We start from the raw sequence: 24,252 nt of genomic DNA, 5'->3' as shown, positions 1-24,252 counted from the left end.
GTGGACACTTAGTGCAATTTTCACAGTTCCTGGGGGAGGTAAGTTTTTGTTAGGTTAACCAGGTAAGTAAGACACTTACAGGGCTTAGTTCTTGGTCCAAGGTAGCCCACCGTTGGGGGTTCAGAGCAACCCCAAAGTCACCACACCAGCAGCTCAGGGCCGGTCAGGTGCAGAGTTCAAAGTGGTGCCCAAAACACATAGGCTAGAATGGAGAGAAGGGGGTGCCCCGGTTCCGGTCTGCTTGCAGGTAAGTACCCGCGTCTTCGGAGGGCAGACCAGGGGGGTTTTGTAGGGCACCGGGGGGGACACAAGCCCACACAGAAATTTCACCCTCAGCAGCGCGGGGGCGGCCGGGTGCAGTGTAGAAACAAGCGTCGGGTTCGCAATGTTAGTCTATGAGAGATCTCGGGATCTCTTCAGCGCTGCAGGCAGGCAAGGGGGGGGTTCCTCGGGGAAACCTCCACTTGATCAAGGGAGAGGGACTCCTGGGGGTCACTCCTCCAGTGAAAGTCCGGTCCTTCAGGTCCTGGGGGCTGCGGGTGCAGGGTCTCTCCCAGGTGTCGGGACTTAGGATTCAAAGAGTCGCGGTCAGGGGAAGCCTCGGGATTCCCTCTGCAGGCGGCGCTGTGGGGGCTCAGGGGGGACAGGTTTTTGTACTCACAGTCTTAGAGTAGTCCTGGGGTCCCGCCTGAGGTGTCGGATCTCCACCAGCCGAGTCGGGGTCGCCGGGTGCAGTGTTGCAAGTCTCACGCTTCTTGCGGGGAGCTTGCAGGGTTCTTTAAAGCTGCTGGAAACAAAGTTGCAGCTTTTCTTGGAGCAGGTCCGCTGTCCTCGGGAGTTTCTTGTCTTTTCGAAGCAGGGGCAGTCCTCAGAGGATGTCGAGGTCGCTGGTCCCTTTGGAAGGCGTCGCTGAAGCAGGATCTTTGGAAGGCAGGAGACAGGCCGGTGAGTTTCTGGAGCCAAGGCAGTTGTCGTCTTCTGGTCTTCCGCTGCAGGGGTTTTCAGCTGGGCAGTCCTTCTTCTTGTAGTTGCAGGAATCTAATTTTCTAGGGTTCAGGGTAGCCCTTAAATACTAAATTTAAGGGCGTGTTTAGGTCTGGGGGGTTAGTAGCCAATGGCTACTAGCCCTGAGGGTGGGTACACCCTCTTTGTGCCTCCTCCCAAGGGGAGGGGGTCACAATCCTAACCCTATTGGGGGAATCCTCCATCTGCAAGATGGAGGATTTCTAAAAGTCAGAGTCACCTCAGCTCAGGACACCTTAGGGGCTGTCCTGACTGGCTAGTGACTCCTCCTTGTTGCTTTCTTTGTTCCCTCCAGCCTTGCCGCCAAAAGTGGGGGCCGTGGCCGGAGGGGGCGGGCAACTCCACTAAGCTGGAGTGCCCTGCTGGGCTGTGACAAAGGGGTGAGCCTTTGAGGCTCACCGCCAGGTGTCACAGTTCCTGCCTGGGGGAGGTGTTAGCATCTCCACCCAGTGCAGGCTTTGTTACTGGCCTCAGAGTGACAAAGGCACTCTCCCCATGGGGCCAGCAACATGTCTCTGGTGTGGCAGGCTGCTGGAACTAGTCAGCCTACACAGACAGTCGGTTAAGTTTCAGGGGGCACCTCTAAGGTACCCTCTGGGGTGTGTTTTGCAATAAAATGTACACTGGCATCCGTGTGCATTTATTGTGCTGAGAAGTTTGATACCAAACTTCCCAGTTTTCAGTGTAGCCATTATGGTGCTGTGGAGTTCGTGTTTGACAGACTCCCAGACCATATACTCTTATGGCTACCCTGCACTTACAATGTCTAAGGTTTTGTTTAGACACTGTAGGGGTACCATGCTCATGCACTGGTACCCTCACCTATGGTATAGTGCACCCTGCCTTAGGGCTGTAAGGCCTGCTAGAGGGGTGTCTTACCTATACTGCATAGGCAGTGAGAGGCTGGCATGGCACCCTGAGGGGAGTGCCATGTCGACTTACTCGTTTTGTCCTCACTAGCACACACAAGCTGGCAAGCAGTGTGTCTGTGCTGAATGAGAGGTCTCCAGGGTGGCATAAGACATGCTGCAGCCCTTAGAGACCTTCCTTGGCATCAGGGCCCTTGGTACTAGAAGTACCAGTTACAAGGGACTTATCTGGATGCCAGGGTCTGCCAATTGTGGATACAATGGTACATTTTAGGTGAAGGAACACTGGTGCTGGGGCCTGGTTAGCAGGGTCCCAGCACACTTCTCAGTCAAGTCAGCATCAGTATCAGGCAAAAAGTGGGGGGTAACTGCAACAGGGAGCCATTTCTTTACACTGGGCATTTGGGACAAACCAAGACGTGGGAGAGGTTAGTCAACCACTTCTACTGGCCCAACATGTCCCAGAAGGTTAAGGAGTTTTGCACCTCCTGTCCCACCTGTCAAGCCAGTGGTAAGACAGGTGGACATCCAAAGGCCCCCCTCATTCCACTTCCAGTGGTGGGGGTCCCCTTTGAAAGAGTGGGTGTGGACATAGTGGGTCCACTGGAACCTCCCACAGCCTCAGGAAATATGTACATCCTAGTAGTAGTGGATCATGCTACTAGGTATCCTGAAGCTATTCCCCTTAGGTCGACTACTGCCCCTGCAGTAGCCAAGGCCCTCATTGGTATCTTTACCAGAGTGGGCTTCCCTAAGGAGGTGGTGTCTGACAGAGGTACCAACTTCATGTCAGCATACCTAAAACACATGTGGAATGAGTGTGGAGTGACTTATAAATTCACTACACCATATCATCCACAAACTAATGGCCTTGTTGAGAGATTCAACAAGACATTAAAGGGCATGAGCATGGGGCTCCCAGAAAAACTCAAAAGGAGATGGGATGTCCTCCTGCCATGTCTGCTTTTCGCTTACAGAGAGGTGCCTCAGAAGGGAGTAGGGTTCTCACCCTTTGAACTTCTGTTTGGCCACCCTGTAAGGGGACCACTAGCTCTTGTGAAAGAAGGCTGGGAGAGACCTCTTCATGAGCCTAAACAAGACATAGTGGACTATGTACTTGGCCTTCGCTCAAGGATGGCAGAGTACATGGAAAAGGCAAACAAAAACCTTGAGGCCAGCCAACAGCTCCAGAAGTGTTGGTATGACCAAAAGGCTGCACTGGTTGAATTTCAACCAGGGCAGAAAGTCTGGGTTTTGGAGCCTGTGGCTCCCAGGGCACTTCAGGACAAATGGAGTGGCCCTTACCCAGTGCTAGAGAGGAAGAGTCAGGTCACCGATCTGGTAGACCTGGGCACAAGCAGGAGCCCCAAGAGGGTGATCCATGTGAACCGCCCTAAGCTCTTCCATGACAGGGCTGATGTAAATCTGTTAATGGTAACAGATGAGGATAAGGAAAGCTGAGAGCGAGCCTCTCCCTGATCTTCTGTCATCAGACCCTAAAGATGGCTCAGTAGATGGAGTGATCTATTCAGACACCCTCTCTGGCCAACAGCAAGCTGGCTGTAGGAAGGTCCTGCAACAGTTTGCTGAGCTCTTTTCCCTAACCCCTGGTCAGACACACCTGTGTACCCATGATTTGGACACAGGAGACAGCATGCCTGTCAAAAACAAAATATTCTGACAGTCTGATCAAGTTAAGGAAAGCATCAAGGTGGAAGTCCACAAGATGCTGGAATTGGGAGTAATTGAGTACTCCGACAGCCCCTGGGCTAGCCCCTGGGCTAGCCCAGTGGTCTTAGTCCCCAAACCTCACACCAAAGAAGGAAAGAGAGAGATGAGGTTTTGTGTGGACTACAGAGGACTTAACTCTGTCACCAAGACAGATGTCCATCCCATTCCTAGAGCTGATTGATAAATTAGGGGCTGCCAAATTCTTAAGTACCTTTGACTTAACAGCAGGGTACTGGCAAATCAAAATGGCCCCTGGAGCAAAAGAAAAGACAGCATTCTCCACACCTCATGGGCATTATCAGTTCACTGTTATGCCCTTTGGTTTAAAGAATGCCCCTGCCACCTTCCAAAGGTTGGTGAATCAAGTCCTTGCTGGCTTGGAGTCCTTCAGTGCAGCTTATCTTGACGATATTGCTGTCTTTAGCTCCAACTGGCAGGATCACCTGGTCCACCTGAAGAAGGTTTTGAAGGCTCTGCAATCTGCAGGCCTCTCTATCAAGGCTGTCTTTAGCTCCAACTGGCAGGATCACCTGGTCCACCTGAAGAAGGTTTTGAAGGCTCTGCAATCTGCAGGCCTCTCTATCAAGGCATCCAAATGCCAGATAGGGCAGGGAACTGTGGTTTACTTGGGACACCTTGTAGGTGGAGGCCAAGTTCAGCCACTCCAGCCTAAGATCCAGACTATTCTGGACTGGGCAGCTCCAAAAACCCAGACTCAAGTCAGGGCATTCCTTGGCTTGACTGGGTACTATAGGAGGTTTGTGAAGGGATATGGATCCATTGTGACAGCCCTCACAGAACTCACCTCCAAGAAAATGCCCAAGAAAGTAAACTGGACTGTAGAATGCCAACAGGCCTTTGACACCCTGAAACAAGCTATGTGCACAGCACCAGTTCTAAAAGCTCCAGATTACTCCAAGCAGTTCATTGTGCAGACACATGCCTCTGAACATGGGATAGGGGCAGTTTTGTCCCAAACAAATGATGATGGCCTTGACCAGTCTGTTGCTTTCATTAGCAGGAGGTTACTCCCCAGGGAGCAGCATTGGAGTGCCATTGAAAGGGAGGCCTTTGCTGTGGTTTGGTCCCTGAAGAAGTTGAGACCATACCTCTTTGGTACTCACTTCCTAGTTCAGACTGACCACAGACCTCTCAGATGGCTGATGCAAATGAAAGGTGAAAATCCAAAACTGTTGAGGTGGTCCATCTCCCTACAGGGAATGGACTTTATAGTGGAACACAGACCTGGGACTGCCCATGCCAATGCAGATGGCCTTTCCAGGTTCTTCCACTTAGAAAATGAAGACTCTCTTGGGAAAGGTTAGTCTCATCCTCTTTCGTTTGGGGGGGGGGGGGGGGGGTTGTGTAAGGAAATGTCTCCTTGGCATGGTTACCCCCTGACTTTTTGCCTTTGCTGATGCTATGTTTTGAATTGAAAGTGTGCTGAGGCCTGCTAACCAGGCCCCAGCACCAGTGTTCTTTCCCTAACCTGTACTTTTGATTCCACAATTGGCACACCCTGGCATCCAGGTAAGTCCCTTGTAACTGGTACCCCTGGTACCAAGGGCCCTGATGCCAGGGAAGGTCTCTTAGGGCTGCAGCATATCTTATGCCACCCTGGGGACCCCTCACTCAGCACAGACACACTGCTTGTCAGCTTGTGTGTGCTGGTGAGAACAAAAACGAGTAGGTCGACATGGCACTCCCCTCAGGGTGCCATGCCAACCTCACACTGCCTATGCAGTATAGATAAGTCACCCCTCTAGTAGGCCTTACAGCCCTAAGGCAGGGTGCACTATACCATAGGTGAGGGCACCAGTACATGAGTACTGTGCCCCTACAGTGTCTAAGCCAAACCTTAGACATTGTAAGTGCAGGGTAGCCATAAGAGTATATGGTCTGGGAGTCTGTCAAACACGGACTCCACAGCACCATAATGGCTACACTGAAAACTGGGAAGTTTGGTATCAAACTTCTCAGCACAATAAATGCACACTGATGCCAGTGTACATTTTATTGTGAAATACACCCCAGAGGGCACCTTAGAGGTGCCCCCTGAAACCTTAACCGACTATCTGTGTAGGCTGACTGGTTCCAGCAGCCTGCCACAACCGAGACATGTTGCTGGCCCCATGGGGAGAGTGCCTTTGTCACTCTGAGGCCAGTAACAAAGCCTGCACTGGGTGGAGATGCTAACACCTCCCCCAGGCAGGAGCTGTCACACCTGGCGGTGAGCCTCAAAGGCTCACCCCTTTGTGCCAGCACCGCAGGACACTCCAGCTAGTGGAGTCGCCCGCCCCCTCCGGCCACGGCCCCCACTTTTTGGCGGCAAGGCCGGAGGAAATAATGAGAATAACAAGGAGGAGCCACTGGCCAGTCAGGACAGCCCCTAAGGTGTCCTGAGCTGAAGTGACTAACTTTTAGAAATCCTCCATCTTGCAGATGGAGGATTCCCCAATAGGATTAGGGATGTGACCCCCTCCCCTTGGGAGGAGGCACAAAGAGGGTGTACCCACCCTCAGGGCTAGTAGCCATTGGCTACTAACCCCCCAGACCTAAACACGCCCTTAAATTTAGTATTTAAGGGCTTCCCTGAACCTAAGAATTTAGATTCCTGAAACTACAAGAAGAAGAAGACTGCCGAGCTGAAAAACCCCTGCAGAGGAAGAACAGAAGACACCAACTGCTTTGGCCCCAGTCCTACCGGCCTGTCTCCTGCCTTCCAAAGAAACCTGCTCCAGCGACGCTTTCCAAGGGACCAGCGACCTCTGAATCCTCTGAGGACTGCCCTGCTTCAAGAAAGACAAGAAACTCGCGAGGACAGCGGCACTGCTCCAAAAGAACTGCAACTTTGTTTCAAGGAGCAGATTTAAAGACCCCTGCAACTCCCCGCAAGAAGCGTGAGACTTGCAACACTGCACCCGGCGACCCGACTCGACTGGTGGAGAACCAACACCTCAGGGAGGACCCTCCGGCGACTCCGAGACCGTGAGTAACCAAAGTTGTCCCCCCTGAGCCCCCACAGCGACGCCTGCAGAGGGAATCCCGAGGCTCCCCCCTGACCGCGACAGCCTGAAACTCCATTTCCCGACGGCTGGAAAAGACCCTGCACCCGCAGCCCCCAGCACCTAAAGGAACGGAACTCCTGTGCAGGAGTGACCCCCAGGAGGTCCTCTCCCTTGCCCAGGTGGTGGCTACCCCGAGGAGCCCCCCCCTTGCCTGCCTGCGACGCTGAAGAGATCCCTTGATCTCTCATTGAAAACCATTGAAAACCCGACGCGTGTTTGCACACTGCACCCGGCCGCCCCCGCGCTGCTGAGGGTGTACTTTTTGTGCTGACTTGTGTCCCCCCCGGTGCCCTACAAAACCCCCCTGGTCTGCCCTCCGAAGACGCGGGTACTTACCTGCTGGCAGACCGGAACCGGGGCACCCCCTTCTCTCCATTGAAGCCTATGCGTTTTGGGCACCTCTTTGACCTCTGCACCTGACCGGCCCTGAGCTGCTGGTGTGGTAACTTTGGGGTTGCTCTGAACCCCCAACGGTGGGCTACCTTGGACCCAAACCTGAGACTTGTAAGTGATTTACTTACCTGACAAAACTAACAAAAACTTACCTCCCCCAGGAACTGTGAAAATTGCACTGTGTCCACTTTTAAAACAGCTTATTGTGTTTTATGTGAAAAGTATACATGCTAATGTAATGATTCAAAGTTCCTAAAGTACTTACCTGCAATACCTTTCAAATGAGATATTACATGTAGAATTTGAACCTGTGGTTCTTAAAATAAACTAAGAAAATATATTTTTCTATAACAAAACCTATTGGCTGGATTTGTCTCTGAGTGTGTGTTCCTCATTTATTGCCTGTGTGTTTGTACAACAAATGCTTAACACTACTCCTTGGATAAGCCTACTGCTCGACCACACTACCACAAAATAGAGCATTAGTATTATCTCTTTTTGCCACTATCTTACCTCTAAGGGGAACCCTTGGACTCTGTGCATACTATTCCTTACTTTGAAATAGTGCATACAGAGCCAACTTCCTACACCATACAACCGGCACCTAATCAACTTTATTTGCGCACAGTGTAGCCAGGTCATAACTGTTGAGCAGCACTATGACACTACTATATGGTAATCATGTCTTAATGGAACTGCAGCGAACCCTAAGAAATCACTTCGCATTGGACACCACACAGCTAACACATGGCAATCACTTCTCATTGAATACCTGGCCCCTTCCACATGGTAACTGTTACTCATTGGGCACAGTAAGGCACCTGCTCCTAATAACGAATAATTACACTACATAAAATAGTTCCCCTCAGAACTTGGTCTGTGTGGTCTGATTAATTATGTTTATCACCATGCCGAATCATTTGAAGGTAAGTTGGTTGACAGTCTCTTTTGGACTGCTTAGACAAGAGAACAGGTATGCTACATCCCCCACGTATCTTTCAAAATGGGATATTCAATTTTCACCACAAACTCTGCCCAACCTACATCGGGACCAGTGACTAGAATGATAACACTGTCACATCTGTATAAAGCAAGAGTAGCTATTGAACTTTGTGTCGACTATATATACCTGAAGTTTCATCTTATCTAATATCCTTCACTTAGCCTTTCAGGTTAGCTCATATCATTATCATCCTTTATTTTATACTTCAATCTCTTGCTCCACGGGCCGTGGGTGTTTTTGGCAACCTTCTAGTAGGGTGGTTTCTGTGTTAGGATCTCAGAAAAAAAAGTATTGCCTACCATTATAGGAAATGTTTAAATGTTTATAGGAACTCCCACCTGTACGCACATTTTCCAGAATGTCTACCTAACGTGTTCCATGTCTTTCTTCTCCACTCAGTCACTTGCCTCAACTATTCAAATAAGAGGACCCACTGCGAGTTGCAGAGCACCTTGTTATTCCATCATGCTTTTCTCAAGATTTTCTTTCTTGCTGGCCCACCTCTCATAAACACCATGATTGTCTTCTATGCCCACAACTCTTCTTTTCATGCAGCGACAGTTCGCAACCCCCAATCCCAACACCTCATGTACAAAGTTCAGTTGATTTTCAAGCCAGCACTATCAAACAGTTCCAAGTCATCTCACTTTGCCTGCCCTGGGAGACCAATTATCTGCATTCTTGCTGGTCTCATTTGCCTCCGTGCATGCTGCCAATGATTTATTCTCATTAATCAGCCTGGGTTGAAATCCTTTATTTCTTGTGCCTCCTTGTCCATTTTTATCTGGACGGAGCCTTTGAGAGCTCGTTTAGAATGGGAGACTGTCCTTAGGAAGCACAAGCTAGAAGTTGCTTCTCTTGAGTCTTCTCCTTGAAAGGCAAAAACCTTACCTTAGCCTTTCTCCACGTGGTCTTTTTCAGCCATTTGGCATCTCGAAAATTAAAAGAAAGCACTCAAAGCTGTTTGCGTAATTGGTTAGTTCGGGCACATTTATGGTTGCTTTTGAGCCTTCAGGAGATGCGGCAGTCTTGTATCTCCAACCAAACCACACTTGCTTGGATTTATTCTTGATGAAATGTCTTGTACTTTGTATGAAAAATATGAAGTTTACTAATGTAATATATTTGGACTGTATTGAGAATTTTAGGTTGCACCTTCCTAACATTGCTCTCCCAGTGGTAAACTTAAGAGTCTGGGCTTCTGTGATGGTTGGCTCTCCATGAATACTCAAGAAGTAGCACTTGCAAACTAGTTATGTTTTACAACTGTGTACCCATTTCATAAACATGGGAAAGATACTTGAAAAATAAGAAGTTGCAATTTTGATGCAAACTCCGATGCTTGAGACAAATGCCGGATGTACATAAAAGAAGCAGGTCACTTGATTGTAGTATGAATAGGGTGCAATTACTTTGATATAACATGGCCTGTTTTTCTTCTGTTAATCTCACTTCTAGTCTGTATTAATTGCACTTTGGTCTGTTCTGAGTCTTGTTATGCAGTTAACTGCTTGGCTTGACATCCTGCATTTCGTAACTTTTTCACAACATTACATAACTATACATCTCCCTTTACTTTTGCTTACCATAGCCCCCCCCAGTAATGTTAATACCACCCCTTCCTGGAGGACCACACGTTGGTCATACGTACTCAGTTCTTGGAGGGTGTCGCCTAGGTCACCGTCAGAGCTCAGTTTCAGCCGGGGTACGGTCAGGTCCACAGTGATGGGTTGGAGTGCAGTGTCGATGTCGTGAACAAACTCTGAGGTCAGCCCCTCTTCAATGAGGGTTAGGTTCTGTGTTATATCAAGAGGCAGGAAGAACATGATGCTGACCCCGCCGGTCAGAGGCAGCTGGGCAATCTAAATGACACAGAAGAAGTCACTGCTTGTGGGGTGTAAACCTGAGCTGTACATACACAAAACTGTATTTGTACAGTCACTCTTCAGTCACAGTGTAAATACATAGCTTATGACAGACCTTATGTTTTTAGCAAGACTGTTCAATTTACCCAGGTGGAGTTCACAAAGGTCATCCTTCATGACCATATGGGAAAATGTTGTAATGACGTAGCACAGGCTCACAATGTAAATCCATGTTGGAATGCTCTAAAACTGATGCAAGAAGTTACAGAAAGTACCCTATGACATGAGAAGGGGAGTACTGAAAATAATGGCATGGGGTGTAGAGAGGAGTAAGTTGGTCTTTAAGGATCCATCGCTGATGGAAGTGGTCAGACATTGTACCATGGAACAGAAGGGTGAGATACACCTGCTTTTCAAGTATATCTCACCGCACATTCTTCATACTGCTATGCTACTTCCCTACGAGAACATTCCCTCTCAAGAAATATCACATTAGAGATGATATTTTAATCATAGAAATATTTAATTATAATACTTCGGTTACATATCAAATGTACTCTATTTTTAAATCACATCACAAACGTCAACACTCAGTTAAGAGATTATTTTTACAACAAACTTCCAATATGTTTATACTCCTTTATGTATTTTGGGTTCAATGTTTTGCATGAGAGGTCAGAGTCTATGGTGAATCCAAAACATTAATCAGTTACACTGATGTTCAATATAATTTGCTGCTCTTTCCTGTTGTATTGTGCTTGTGTCAGTCAGCCACATCCTCATCCATTTAGAAAAAAATATAGGTGTGTGCATCTTTTCTGCTTTCTTCTTATGTCTTTTCCCTGGTCATGTGATTAATATTTGTCTAGTTTGTAGCAAATCTTTAACTGTCATTGAATGAATGCTAACAATTATGTGTATAAAAGCATGTGAACCCCATCGATTCATTTAATCACTTTGGGTCCATTGTGTCCAGAAGTTCCATACAGTAAATTTCATACCTGAATAGACTTGCTTTGCCCTCTCCACATTCTGTGTTAGTTGGCAGTACGTCTAGAATATTAATATGGATTTGTGCTAGACTATTGCCCGTTTGTGCCAAAATACATGCAATTGAGAATTTTCGATTCTACAGACATACTTGAAATTTGTTCATTCCACCATTGTTTACATTTCTTTCTGTCACGCCAACATAATATTTAGCTCAAGGGCCTTTTAAGCCATAAATGCTTTGTTTAATTTCACAGGTTGCCTAATTTTTAGTTGCATTTTCGTTTCTTTTCAATGGGTGATGGACTAGGTATCTACTGCACTCCAGTGGAGGAGGCAGACACAGGGAGGCATGCTTTCTCTCTCCCTTTTGGGTCAACAAGACCAATCTCATACTAGGGACCATGAGCCAGAGTGAGGTTAAAACATTGGTGTAGCTACACACAGGACACCCAACCCTCACACTCTTATGGAGTGCTTAAACAAAAAGATAAAAGAAATTCTCTAAAACGTGAACAGTTAAAAGGACACAAGTAAGAAGGCTGTGCTCCAGGGGAGGGACAAATACATGATGGACAACATATGCCATCACATAAAAAGCAAGAAAGTGACAGTAAAGCCTACCAATCGTAAGCAAGGGTGGTCTTTAGACCCACTGTAGGCTCTTGGTATGCTGACAAAAGGTAGACAGATTGCGTGCAGTCTGGTAGGCCTGACCCTAAAAATCCTCAGGGGAAAGGGATACAAGTGCACAGGACCTACGTTTACAGCATGTGTTTGTTGTAGCTCACATGCTTTACACTATCCTGCCATTTTGTATCAGGTTCAGGATCTAACAACTTGTTTACTTCAAAGATTGCGTTTCGGTTTTGTGAATGAATCTTGATATCGTAGCTGAATCATACAATCCCAGAGTAGGCAGACTCAATATTAGATTATTGTGTTTTAGCCAACATCAGAGTAGATGTGTCTGCTTCTGCATGTGCAATATAAAACTTAAATTGCTTTGCTAAGCAGTCTTTCAAACCTTTTACTTTCTAACCACAGCAGAGGTGGGTGGCACGTGTGAACCTACAACACCAGATGTTTTTTTACAGGTTAATAACGTTTTCTGTTTACTTAAAAGCAGTGCCCCATTCCCTTAAGACTTAGATGGATGGAATGTAGAGGTTGTTTTATTGCATAATACTTTTTGAAACATTTCCCATACTTTGACTTCTCTGCTTGCACACGTCCACACAGTAATATTTTAAACACCCACAATCAATCACAAATCATCTTTCAGGTTATAGAATTACCACCTACATAGAAAGTGAAAACAAAGAAAGACTACTTGGGCAAGAAATTTGCTAGATAGAAAATCTAGATCTAATGAAATTGAAAGGATTAAATGAATCCTTAAACATGGCATGCTTTTTACACATTAATAATTGTTAACATCCATTTAAATGATAGCCAAAGATTTACTATAAACATGAAGAAAGACTAGTCACATGTTCGTGGAAATAACATAAAATGATAGCGGAAAAAAATGTACCAGCCTCCTTTCTTTTAAAATGAACACGTGTATGCAGCACTGATAAAAGAGAAAGGGAAGATGCCCTGAAAATCAAGATTGAAATAACTAAGCAATGACGATGAAATAGAAGTAATTCATATTAAATATCAGCATACTTGATTACTGGTAAGGTATTCGGATTTTTGCTGTAGAATTAAGTTTTGTTTACCTCCAGAGGAAGGGGTTCCTTGCAAAAGTCATATTGAACACAAACACATTGAGGTTTGCTCAAGAAATAATGTTTAAACGAATTGTAAACTGTGTAAATTGATTTAAAAAGATATACTCTTTTTAAATTAATTTGCATAGTCTAACAAACCATTTTATACATTATGTCTAGAGCAAATTTCCATCTGTAGTATTGCAAGTGAAAAACTAGAATTGGTTAACTATGACCTACAGTCTGGTGGTTCTAGAGAAAGGAAGTTCCTTTCTCAGAATGAAAGATGCATGATAGAATGGGCACTGAAAAGAAAACAGTCATTTTAATCTCTAGTGTTGGACCTGGCCCTTTTTGCAGGGTTATATCCAACTTTTTGCCTTCCTCCTCCTGTTTTTCGGTCCCTCTTTTTTGGCATTATGACTCTGGGCTCTTTACCACTGCTGATCAGTGCTAAAGTGCATGTGCGCTCTCCTTTAAATTTGGTATGATTAGCTTACACCCATTTGGTACATTTAATTTACCTATAAGTCCCTTGTAGAGTGGTATCCAATATACCCAGGGCCTGTAAATTAAATGCTACTAGTGGCCTGCAGTGAAGCTTGCAGCCACTCACAGAAGTAGCCTTTCAAACCTGTCTCAGGCTTGCCACTGAGGGCCTATGTGCACAGTTTCCTGCCAAGCCTGAAACTCCCCTTTTACTACATTTAGGTCATCCCTAAGATAGGCCCTAGGTAGTCCTATGGGCAGGGTGCTGTGTAAGTAAAAGGTAGGACACGTGCCTTCATTGTGTGGCATGTCTTAGTAGTGAGAAACAGCCTATTTGGTTTCTCACTGCTTCTCATAGGCTTTCATTGGGAATTCCCTTAAAGGTACTTAAGTGGTCATTTCTGATCTGTGAGGAGTAGCTTGGGCATGTTTGGAATGGTAGTGAGAACGCCTGCTTATTGGTGTAGGTGGAATTTTTAAATCACTATTGTGGAAATGCCACCTTTAGAAAGTGGGCATTTCACTGTGCGTATGACTATTGTGCTTTGCAGCGTGACTCCAATCCATGACTAGGTTAACGTGACAGGTGGGCTTTGTGCATACTTTACAGACAGCCATCACACAGAGAGGGTGGAGTTGTAACAGGATTACATCTGCATACTGAATGGTCTTCGTGGGCCGGGAGGGAGGTGGGCCACACTTATATTTGTATAGGCTGTGTCCTGCCCTCACACAAAGGGCTCATTTACCTCCTACTGATGTCTGGAGCCAGGGCTGGGGTTGAAATGGGGTGCTCGAAGGTTCTTTTGAAGTGTCGCATACATCAAAGACATTTTCAGTATAAGTACAGGGGCTTAAGCCCCATGTTTTGAGACACTGTGTAGGACTTGTAGCCAGATGCTGCTGGCTCTACGTGCTACACCTTGCCAGAGGACTGCCAGGAGGAACTGCCATTGGACTCTGTTGCTTTGTAGTGCTGACCTGCTGCCTGATAGGCTGTAAGAAGGACTGCCTCTCTTCTACTGGAGCCTGGTGTGCTCGCCTGCTTCCTACATCCCTGCTTGTGGGCCCCCAGTGTTCTCCCAATGTCTGTTGGCTTGGCCCCTGGTTGTTTGTGACACCAGGATCATTAAGAGGGGGTATTGATGCACCACTGCTAGGTGACTCTGGTGGTCTGTGAGTCTGGCAGAGGGGTGAACTACAGTGGGAACCGTGCTGGGGTGTTCCCGACGTGATTCTTACTGCCGGCGTGTGTTGAGCACAAATGGCCCACAGGGCCGTGTCCCTTCAGAGTAAGGGGACCTTCTGCCTGCCTTTTCCTTTCCCAGAGGATCAGAGCTGCTGAGCGTGGGAAAGTGCCCACCAGCCAGCCAAGTGCCGGAGTTGCCTCACCTTTGCGGCAAGCAGAGCCAGAGGAGACATCCCACGGCAGATCCTACCAGTGCCTGCGCTGCCTGGTAGTCACCGTGCTGGTTCAGCATGGAGGGGAGGACCCAGCAGAGGGCTCCTCCCTTGTGTTCCAATACCTTCCGTTGGAGGAGGAGATCGAGCCGCACAGTGAAGGCAGCTGCACTATGTGTTTGCGGGCAGCTACACTAGATTTCTTCCTAGGCAGGGGACCCAGCGAGAGAGAGAGAGTGTGTGTGTGTGTGTGTGTGTGTGTCTGTGTGTGTGTGTGTGTGTGTGTCTGTGTGTGTCTGTGTGTGTGTGTCTTATAGTTTACACATTGCCACCGAGATAAGCCTGACAGGTCTAGGGTGTCTAGCACCCTCATCCTGACTACAGTGGTGGGTTCTGCCTGGCGTAGGTGCCTACCATAGCCAACCAGAAACCTAATTTATAACATATAGAAATATGGCTTTGTGGACACTTTGTGGTAAGAGATATTTTTGCCTCATTTGCAAATTTGTTTAATCCCAGAAGCCATTTTAGTGTTGCTAGAAATAACTCTTCAAATAATAACAAGCGCATCACAAAAGTATCGTTGAAATCCCTCTTGAGAACCTGTTCTGTCTGACAGGAGTGTTTGGAGAGTGAAGTTAGTGTCATGTAAGTAAAGTGAGTCACTTGTGAGCAAAGTTAAAGTTAAATGACCGTAAAGATTAGTAAGTGCCTGGTGACTGTCTGGTGAATAAACATTTTGGTGGGTTAAGTGTTTTTTTCTTTTAACTCACTTTACAGTTGAAGTCGGAGTCCAATCCATATCTGACGACTCTGCTTTTAGCTGACATGACAGGAACCTTGACTGATGTTTGCTCATCCAGATGGAAGTTCCGTAGGGCAGTATCCTGTGGGTTAAATTTTGATCCCCACTGGCCTATAATAAACCAAAAATAAAAGTTGGATATATACACCGGTTGCATATGGCAGTGCGTTGATTAATATTAGTGCACCTTTTTTCTGCCCCTCTTCTGCTTGTCATCTCATCCTCACACCTTCCAAATTAACAATCCTACCCACTATCATAATTTCCAGTTCTCTTATACCCTACAATATCCTCATCCAATCTCAGATTCAACCTGCCTTTGTTTCGCTTACACATACTCCCCTCTCCCTACCCTCCTGCAAGAGCCAGATTAGCAACCAAATGCAGACCTAGAAGAGAATTGTACTACAATCAAGATGTTTCACTGAGCAAACCAAAATAGTAGGTGAGCCTCACCCTTGCAAAACAGTAGAATCACCTACGTTTAACAAGATGTGACAAAATGTTCCTTTTTGGCCAAATATGCCCTTGCCTTTTATATAAAATACATGGTTTTATTGGCTATTTGAAAGGGAACTCGTAAAATGATCTAATGAATCAGTGTCTGTAGGTTGTATACCTCTATAATAGAAATACACATGTATGCCGCTTAAAAATAAATGTCCTGTAAAAACACAGGCCTATATATTTATACTTTTTTAGCGCCACATTTGCGTCAAAAAATGACGCAAATGCGGCGCTAAAAAAGTATAAATATGGGCCACAGTGCCTACAGGACATGCAGGTTTGTTCTACATCCAACATGGGGTCTATTTAATACAGGGGGGTCCTAAAGTCACTCCTGCCCCATTGATAAGTTTTTTAACAGCAGCCACCATACTGTTATTTTCTCCACGTTAAAACCTGCTGCCTTACCCACAAAAACCCCATACAACCAGGTGCACCTGTCACTAGTATGAAAAGGAATGGCTTAGGGCTAAATGTACAAAGCATTTTTGCATTCACAAATGGCCCGATTCGCAGAATTGGTCTGTTTGCAACTGCAGAAATGCTTTTTCTGATGTACAAAACCTAAATTGCGATTCAGTAACTTGTTACCAAATCACAATTTTGGTTTTGCAGTTCAGTATTTGGAAGGGGCGTGTTGATGGTGTCTCTACCCAATACTGAATTGCAGTGTTGTGTACGGATGTTTTTGCGACCGAAATGCACTTGCAAAATATCTGCAATTTAAGGCCAACTTAAATTTAGTGGTAATTCATGTGCAATTGGGAAGAGGACCCCCTGCCTCTTTGAGAATGCTTGGAAACCTATTTTTAAGAGCAGGCAATGGTTCAAGAGAATTCTCTTCAAAAATGAAACTTAAACGTTTGATTTTTTTTTTCTTTCTTTTAAATGCATCCCTTTTCCCTTTAAGGAAGACAAGCTGCATTTAAAATATAAAAAAAATAAAAGGATTGCTTTATTTAAAAGCCATCACAGGCATGGTGGACTGCTGACCCCAGCAGGCCACCATCCCTTTGATAGCAGCGAATCCCAGTGGGTCACAAATTAATATTCATGAGGTAGGTCTATTTGTAATCCACCACGAATCACTAATGAAACTCAAAAGAGTTTCATACATTAGAAATAGCGATTTCATAATTGCGATTCACAAAAAAAATCGCAATTAGGTAATCACTATTTTTGTACATCTGGCTCTAATCCATTTTCATGTTACTGATGACTGTATTTATTTCCTGAGAACCCTCTAAAAACTGTTTGCTGCCTCCTAAATCCTGATGAGCATTTGACAATTCACTCAACCAAAACATAGTCAGCATCTTTATGAAGGTGAATTTGCTACTGTTTATCTTCAATACATTGACTTTTAACTGTCATCTATATACAACTACCGGTTGAACAAAGATTCTGTTCTGTAATCAGCTTGTGTGTGAGATCAGTGAATACATGTTATGGTCATAAGCGCCTGTTATGAGATAAGTCTATACTAAGTGCAAAATCAGTGCTGTTATTATTTCTTATGTATATCAACTTGTTGCCTCCTCCAAAAAATAGAAATACACAATATTATGTAAAAAAGTAATTTTCATGCTATACATGTGTAAACTGTATGTCGCAGGTACATTGAAAAAGTATGTTGTCGCTTAATTTTGATGTTTATGGTTGGTCATTTATGAATCCATCAAGATGACTTTCTCTTCAGTTTGTTTAATAATAATTAAAAAATTAAAATTAAAAAAAAGATCGTTTTGTCTTCTACTCTTTCTAATATTTAGCTCTGGTGTGGTTGATTCTTTTGACAAGTCTGCTTATAGCAGCTTGGCTCAATAGAATTAATTTGCTCTCCAAAAACACTGTGCTGCTACTGAAAATGTTTCACTTTAAAAAATCAATTATGTTGAGGGTCTGCCAAAATTAAGCCAGTTGTGCTGCTCAGTTATGGCACAGGTTTATTAAACGAAGAACAGAGATCTGCCAAATTATCTTTTTTGTGTTTTTGTACAGATTCTAACCACCCTTTGGTGGCCTCAGAGAGCTTTAGGTTCAAGAACATAGAAGAAGAGTGAGTTGCAACATGTAGATTTTCAGGACCTGGTGCTGAACAACCAGTAGATCATCCAGCAAAGATGGAGAATGCCGGAAAATACTAGCAATTTAATATGTCCCAAAAATGATAGTCTTGAAGAGTAAGAGGCTTTTGAAGTCTGGGTGAGAAGACCCATTTAGGTCCACTGCCTGCAAAATTAGTTTAGGGCTGTCCAGAAAGGACAAAGAACTATTCACTCAGACCAGTTGTGTGCTTTACTTTTCCTTTGAGCTGCCCAATTAGGCCAGGTGGAATGGCATTGTTGCCTTAACAAATTCAACCCTTTCTGCACCCTAATGGTTGGGTACCAACAACATGTCCTGAGGGATTTTGGCTATTTCATGGAGTGGAGGAGGAAGGAGGCTGAGGAGCCACCACATAGACTTTCCAGTTTGACTACAAGGGGAGAGAAGGAAACCAAACATCCCTTCCCTGTGTCCTGTCTCCTGTCTCCTATAGTAGAACCACCTCTACAGTATTATAATGCGGTTTCTATACCATAACTGTGGACTCAGCAGGAGCGGACTTTCTTCTTAGACCCACCACAGGCCTCAACGCTGAGTGTAGTACTTGTGAGTAGTGGTCAGTAGCTGTGCCTTTATGTAGGAACGCGAGCGAGTGGCTAGAATTCTCATATGTGGAGGGGGTGCTAGGTTGTGGACGGGCGTCATTCAAAGGGCGAGGACGGTTGCGAGGATTAGAGCAGCCATGCCCTGTCGCGCTCGAAGATATTGAGCTGATCAACGTTACTTTAAATAAAGCATATTAAAACCTACTGTGCTCCTCGCTTAATTATGAAGTAATTCTAGTCACTCGCTCGCGCTCCTACATAAAGGCACAGCTACTGACCACTACTCACGAGTACTACACAGAGCAGCCTCACAAAGAGCAGGCAGACAGAATGCCTGCTGTCTGTGAAGTACTGAAGACTGCTTCAGTCTTGTCCTCTGATGAAAATCTGAGTGGCTCAGTCAGCTGACCAAAGCCTCTGCTTACTCTGTACTCATACCTTCTATCCCTGCTTTCTCTCATCTCCTTGGTTGTTCATTACTTCCACACTTTGTTTTTATAGGTTCTTACCAATACCCCCCTTCAACCTGCAAAACGTTTACCTTTGAAGTATGCAGCTCCCAAGAGGAGGATGCTGAGTGTCTTGGGAATTTCCTGGAAGAACCTTGTCACTTTGCCCTCTGTTTTCTGCTGCACCCAGTTGTTGCCCTCCTGTAGGTCTACACGAGGGTTCCCAGTCAGAACCTTTGGCTTCGCCCCGTAGTACTTCTCTGCCTGGTTCACAACATCTAGTTTTAGCCGCAGCCCTGAGGACCAAAAACAACATCTGAAATTCCAGTTTCCTCGAACTAGATCCTCTTTCTTCATTATCACCAAACTTTTTAGACAGATGCCTTATATTGCATCCTGAAAACAGAACTCTAAAGATTGCTTTCGTAATCCATTTTTTGGAGCTGTTCATTTTTCCTCATTTCTCATAGTGCTGTAGTGTTAGAATTTACGCCTCTTTACTGTTGTTTCAGGTGACGGTGGAGGCCTTTTATGCCCTTGCATGGACATAGCTCCGAGTCCCTGTAATGTGCATCAACTATGGATGAATCCTCCACTTTGTTAGTTCATTAGACATCACCTCATATTCAGCAAGCCAAACCAAAGTACTCCTGGTCCCATGAGTGCCCCAAGGAACCCTGGATCTCCGGACCCCCTTAGGTATTCTGCCACCTATCTCTATGCCCTGAACCCTGTACGCAAGAACAACTTCTTCCTGGCATCACCCCGCAACACAGCAGAACCTTTCCGCTGTCGTCACTGCTGCCTCACTGCCACGCCAGCTCAAAACACCACCGCAGTACCCCTCTCCTCGATGCCAGCACCGACCAAAGCGGGCAAACTCAACTGCATCCTTCTCAGCACCAGATCCTTCTGCAGGCACGGCACCAAAATCTGCAACACCATCTTCTCTCTCACACCTGGTGTAACATTCATCACCGAAACCTGGATCACCCCAATGTCTGCTCCGGATGTAGCCAATGCAACAGCCTCTGGATACAAGATGAAACACAGGGACCGCCCCAATAAACACAAAGGCGGCATTGCTATTGTACACAAAGAGTCGATCAACTGCACCATAACCAACGAACAGACCACGACAATCATGGAACACATTAATTTCCAGCTCCACATCAACAATAACACCACCAAAGGTGCTTTGGTCTACAGACAGCCAGGCCCGCAGACCGGAATCAGCAACGCCATTGCACATTTCATCACTCCTCTCACCTTAGAATCCGAACACTACATCTTCCTGGGAGACCTCAACTTCCACCTGGAAGACCTCACCAACCTTTTGGAAAGACTGGACAACATTGGCCTTAAGAAGCTAGTCAGTGACCCCACGCACATACTTTCATCCAGCAACAGAATCAGATACACTCACTCCTCAGACCTCACCTGGACGGACCACTCCTTTGCATACTTCGCCATCCCCAACCACAGTTGGAGCAAGGTCACGCAACAATGGACCGACGCCCACTGCACCACTCACCCCAACTACCCCCCAAACCTGGACCAAGCAGTGCAGAATTTCAACGACTGGATTACTAACGCCACCGACCAAGTGGCTCCCACCAAACCGGCAAAAAAGCACAGACCAGCCAAACAAACCATCTGGTACACCCTGGAACGCAGAAGGTCAAAATGCAAATGCAAACAGCAGTAGAGAAGATGGCGCTCCAGCAGGAACGAAATCGACAGAGCCGAATTTAAGTCAGCCCTCAACCACTACCTCCGAAGGATCAAAACAGCAAAGAGGGAGGGCCTGACCGATTTGAGACTAGAACCAACCAAGCCAAGGAACTCTTCACCATTGTCAGACAGTTCACCAGCCCCACAGCCACCAAAAACTCAATCCCCACATCACAGAAGCTCTGTGATGCACTCGCCACCCAGTTCCACAACAAAATTGAAACCATATACAAAAACTTCGACGCCCTCCAGCATCTCCAGCCTACGAACTACAAAACTACCAACCCATCTCCTTGCTCCTGTTTCCTGCCAAAGTCCTGGAGAAGGCTGTCAACCACCAACTCACTGAACACCTGAAGAGACACAACTTACTAGACTCCTCCCAGTCTGGTTTCAGAACCAACCACAGCACCAAGACAGCGCTGATCACTGCTTTAGACGACATTCGCGCCATGATCGACAGAGGAGAATCCACCACCCTTATCCTCCTCGACCTGTCCACTGCCTTCAACACCACACACATATCCACTGCCTTCACGAGGTAGGAATAACCAGTGACGCGCTCACATTGATGGCATTTTTCATCACAGGACGCATCCAGAAGGTTTGCCTCCCCCTTCACATCACACATCAAGCATAACATCTGTGACATACCCTAGGGCTCATCCCTCAGCACCACACTCTTCAACATATACATGACGCCTCTCGCTGACATCACCAGATCGCACGAAATCAACATCACCTTCTACGCCAATGACACGCAGCTCGTTTTATCGCTCTCCGCTTGACCCAACTGCAACCAAGAAGGATTTCCACAACTGCATGAAAAGCATTGCAGCATGGATGAAGGACAACTGCTTAAAGTTGAACACAGATAAAACGGAAGTTCTCATCTTCAGCAAACACTAGCCCTCTGGAACGATTCCTGGTGGCTAGCGGATCTCAGACCCACCCCCATGCCAAAAGACCACGCCTACAACCTCAGCATCATCCTAGATGGCAAGCTGTCCATGAGACGTCAGGTCAACTCCGTCACCTCAGCCTGCTTCCACACGCTCCCCATGCTCAGAAAAATATTCAAGTGGCTCCCCATCAACACAAGAAAGCCAGCCGGCTTGTCTACGGCAACGCACTCTATGCTGGGACCTCCACCGAACTCATGCACCGGCTCCAAACAATACAGTACGCTGCAGTCAGACTGATTCTCGACCTGCCCAAGAGAGCCCACATATCCCAGCACCTGAAAGACCTCTAATGACTCCTGCTCCAGAAGCGGTGCCACTTCAAGCTCCCCACCCACACCTTCAAAGCCCTCCATGACCAAGGAACTGACTAACTGAACCAGTGCCTGCACTTCCACCCCCCCAGCAGGAACCTCCGCGCCGCACACCAGGCCCTTGCACAGATCCCTCACACCCATCGCTGCAGCACAGGAGGATGCTCCTATTTCCTCGCTGCCAAAGCCTGGAACTCCCTCCACCTCCTCATCACCCCGTCACTCAGACTTCAAGGAAGGGCTCAAAACCTGGCTTTTCGAATGAGACCATCCTCAGCTCCTGGATATCCTCACGGGTGACAAGTCACGCTCTACAAATATATGAGTGATTGATTGATTGATTGATCTCAGAAAAGAGATTGACTTGCTGATGGTAACAAAAACTAGATTTTGGAAATATCTCACTGGTAGAAGTCACCCTGACAGCCAGAGATCCACTCAGGATCAGCCAGGATCTAATTCCCAATATGCAGTCACATCCATAAAGCCACCCACTGCAGAAAAAGAAAAAAAAAAAAAAAAAAAAAAAAAAAACTCTCCCTACTGACCTGATTTAAGTACCATCTCCAGAGGCCCAAAAGGACTTAGAAGTAGAGGCTCATTGCTGCTAGACTAACCGATGCTTAAATCTATCTCTCATCAACAATTGTTAAGATGACTGATTGTTGCTCATGTATTCAAGTTACTCTATTCTTCAAGTTCAGTTATATGAATAACGTGAATAACCCCATCAAGGCATAGCTCTAGCATAATAATACCCATTAGGAGCTCCAGATCTCTTCAGCTCAGTCCTTCCCCAAGAGACTCAAACTGTCTCCAGTAGAACCCTCTCAGACATGGAACGCTGCCAGCTAAATAGTCCATGAACACCACAGTCAGAGATACAATGCACATCAGAGTTAAACATTCCATGAACACCACAGTCAGACATACCATGCACATGACAGTCAAACTTGCCATGCACACCACAAACATTCCATATACACCACAGTCACACATTCCATGAACACCACAGCTAAACATTCTGTGCACACCACAGTCAGACGTACCATGCACACCACAAACATTTAATGCTCACCACAGAATGACAGAAGTATACTCACTAAGCTCACAGTGCAATCACACAATACTCAAACTACAACAACAGTCCTTTCCTCAAGCAGCTGACGTTCTCTGGCACTCCGCCCTAAGAACGCTCAGCCAAGGGGCATAGTTGGCACCCGGGCCCAGAGTCCTGAAGGGCGCACTGAATTCTGCTGATTGATGTATTTCCTCTTTCAAAGAACAGCTGGAGGCCCCATAGCCTTCCTTGCACTAGGGCCCATAACTTACTTGCTATGCAGCTGGCTCAGCCCCTTCTTCACCTAAATCCTATCTATTTAGATAGTTTGTGAACTAAGTTAGCAGTACTTTGAGGATCACACGCAGAGTACCTCAGTCACCAGGAATTGAAAGGGCAAACTTGCTATTCTTATTATTACCCAGGCGCTGACAAAACTGTTATGCTGCTCTTATTATATACAACCACTTTTAATGTTGAAGCTGCATGTTTTTGTCTTCCCGTGACACATGTAGCAGGAAACTTTGCACAGTCTTACTTTTCTCCAGCACAATGCGAGATGCTGTCTTAAATCCATTCTTTGGGGAGTTAAGACCAGCAAGAAGCTCCTTGTAGGTGTTGTGAACATCTGAATCGCTGAGGAGATCATAGAACAGGGCCCGATGAATCACAGACTCGGTCCTCTTTCCAGCACCTGCAAACACAAGGTAAGCTTGAGAGTTAATCATTGCTGTGAGAGTCAAGCTGTATGAGGGAGGAGTAATATCTGACTTCATGATAAAAAGGGCAAGGTGAGAGTTGCATAGGAGGACAGGTGTCACCTAAATATGGCTGTAGAGGGCTGTGGCCATGCTGGAAAGAGGTAAAGACCTACCCAAAGATGCTCTATGGAGATCCATGCGCAATTTGACATTGCAGGTGGGTGTAGAACTTACATTTGTAAGGACAAAGTGGAGGGAGCATGGATTGCGCTCAAGTTGGGCATGAAGATGTGCTTGAGAGTATTAACGGCCTACTCAATGACATAATTGAGATGGCAGTGACTAGGTGAAGGTTCCTCAAATTTCAGTTCTTTAAAGTGGTGGCTCTCCATTCGAATTTTCAAGGAAGATATTACTAAATTGGTTGGGCGTAGTAACTTACCCCCCGATCGACAGGAGTATGTACATTGAAAACTGATTGGGACATGAAGATAGATCTGGTGAAGTGTTGAATTA

At 46.1% G+C, this 24,252-nt stretch overlaps 1 protein-coding gene across 2 annotated transcripts in view; it reads right to left on the bottom strand.

Annotated features, from left to right (window-relative positions):
• SERPINF1 (serpin family F member 1) overlaps nt 1-24,252 on the bottom strand; it is an 82,362-nt gene that overhangs the window by 41,205 nt on the left and 16,905 nt on the right. For both annotated transcript variants that reach the window (XM_069226132.1, XM_069226131.1), the window contains exons 4-7: nt 23,574-23,729; nt 19,058-19,261; nt 15,324-15,466; nt 9,739-9,949 (exon numbers count right to left, since the gene is read on the bottom strand). In XM_069226132.1, the coding sequence (XP_069082233.1) occupies nt 9,739-9,949; nt 15,324-15,466; nt 19,058-19,261; nt 23,574-23,729 (714 nt within the window). The remainder of the gene's footprint in view (nt 1-9,738; nt 9,950-15,323; nt 15,467-19,057; nt 19,262-23,573; nt 23,730-24,252) is intronic.

Source organism: Pleurodeles waltl, chromosome 3_1, assembly GCF_031143425.1.
Source record: "Pleurodeles waltl isolate 20211129_DDA chromosome 3_1, aPleWal1.hap1.20221129, whole genome shotgun sequence".
Classification (NCBI taxonomy): Eukaryota; Metazoa; Chordata; class Amphibia; order Caudata; family Salamandridae; genus Pleurodeles; species Pleurodeles waltl.
This window is presented reverse-complemented; position numbering and strand designations above follow the sequence as displayed.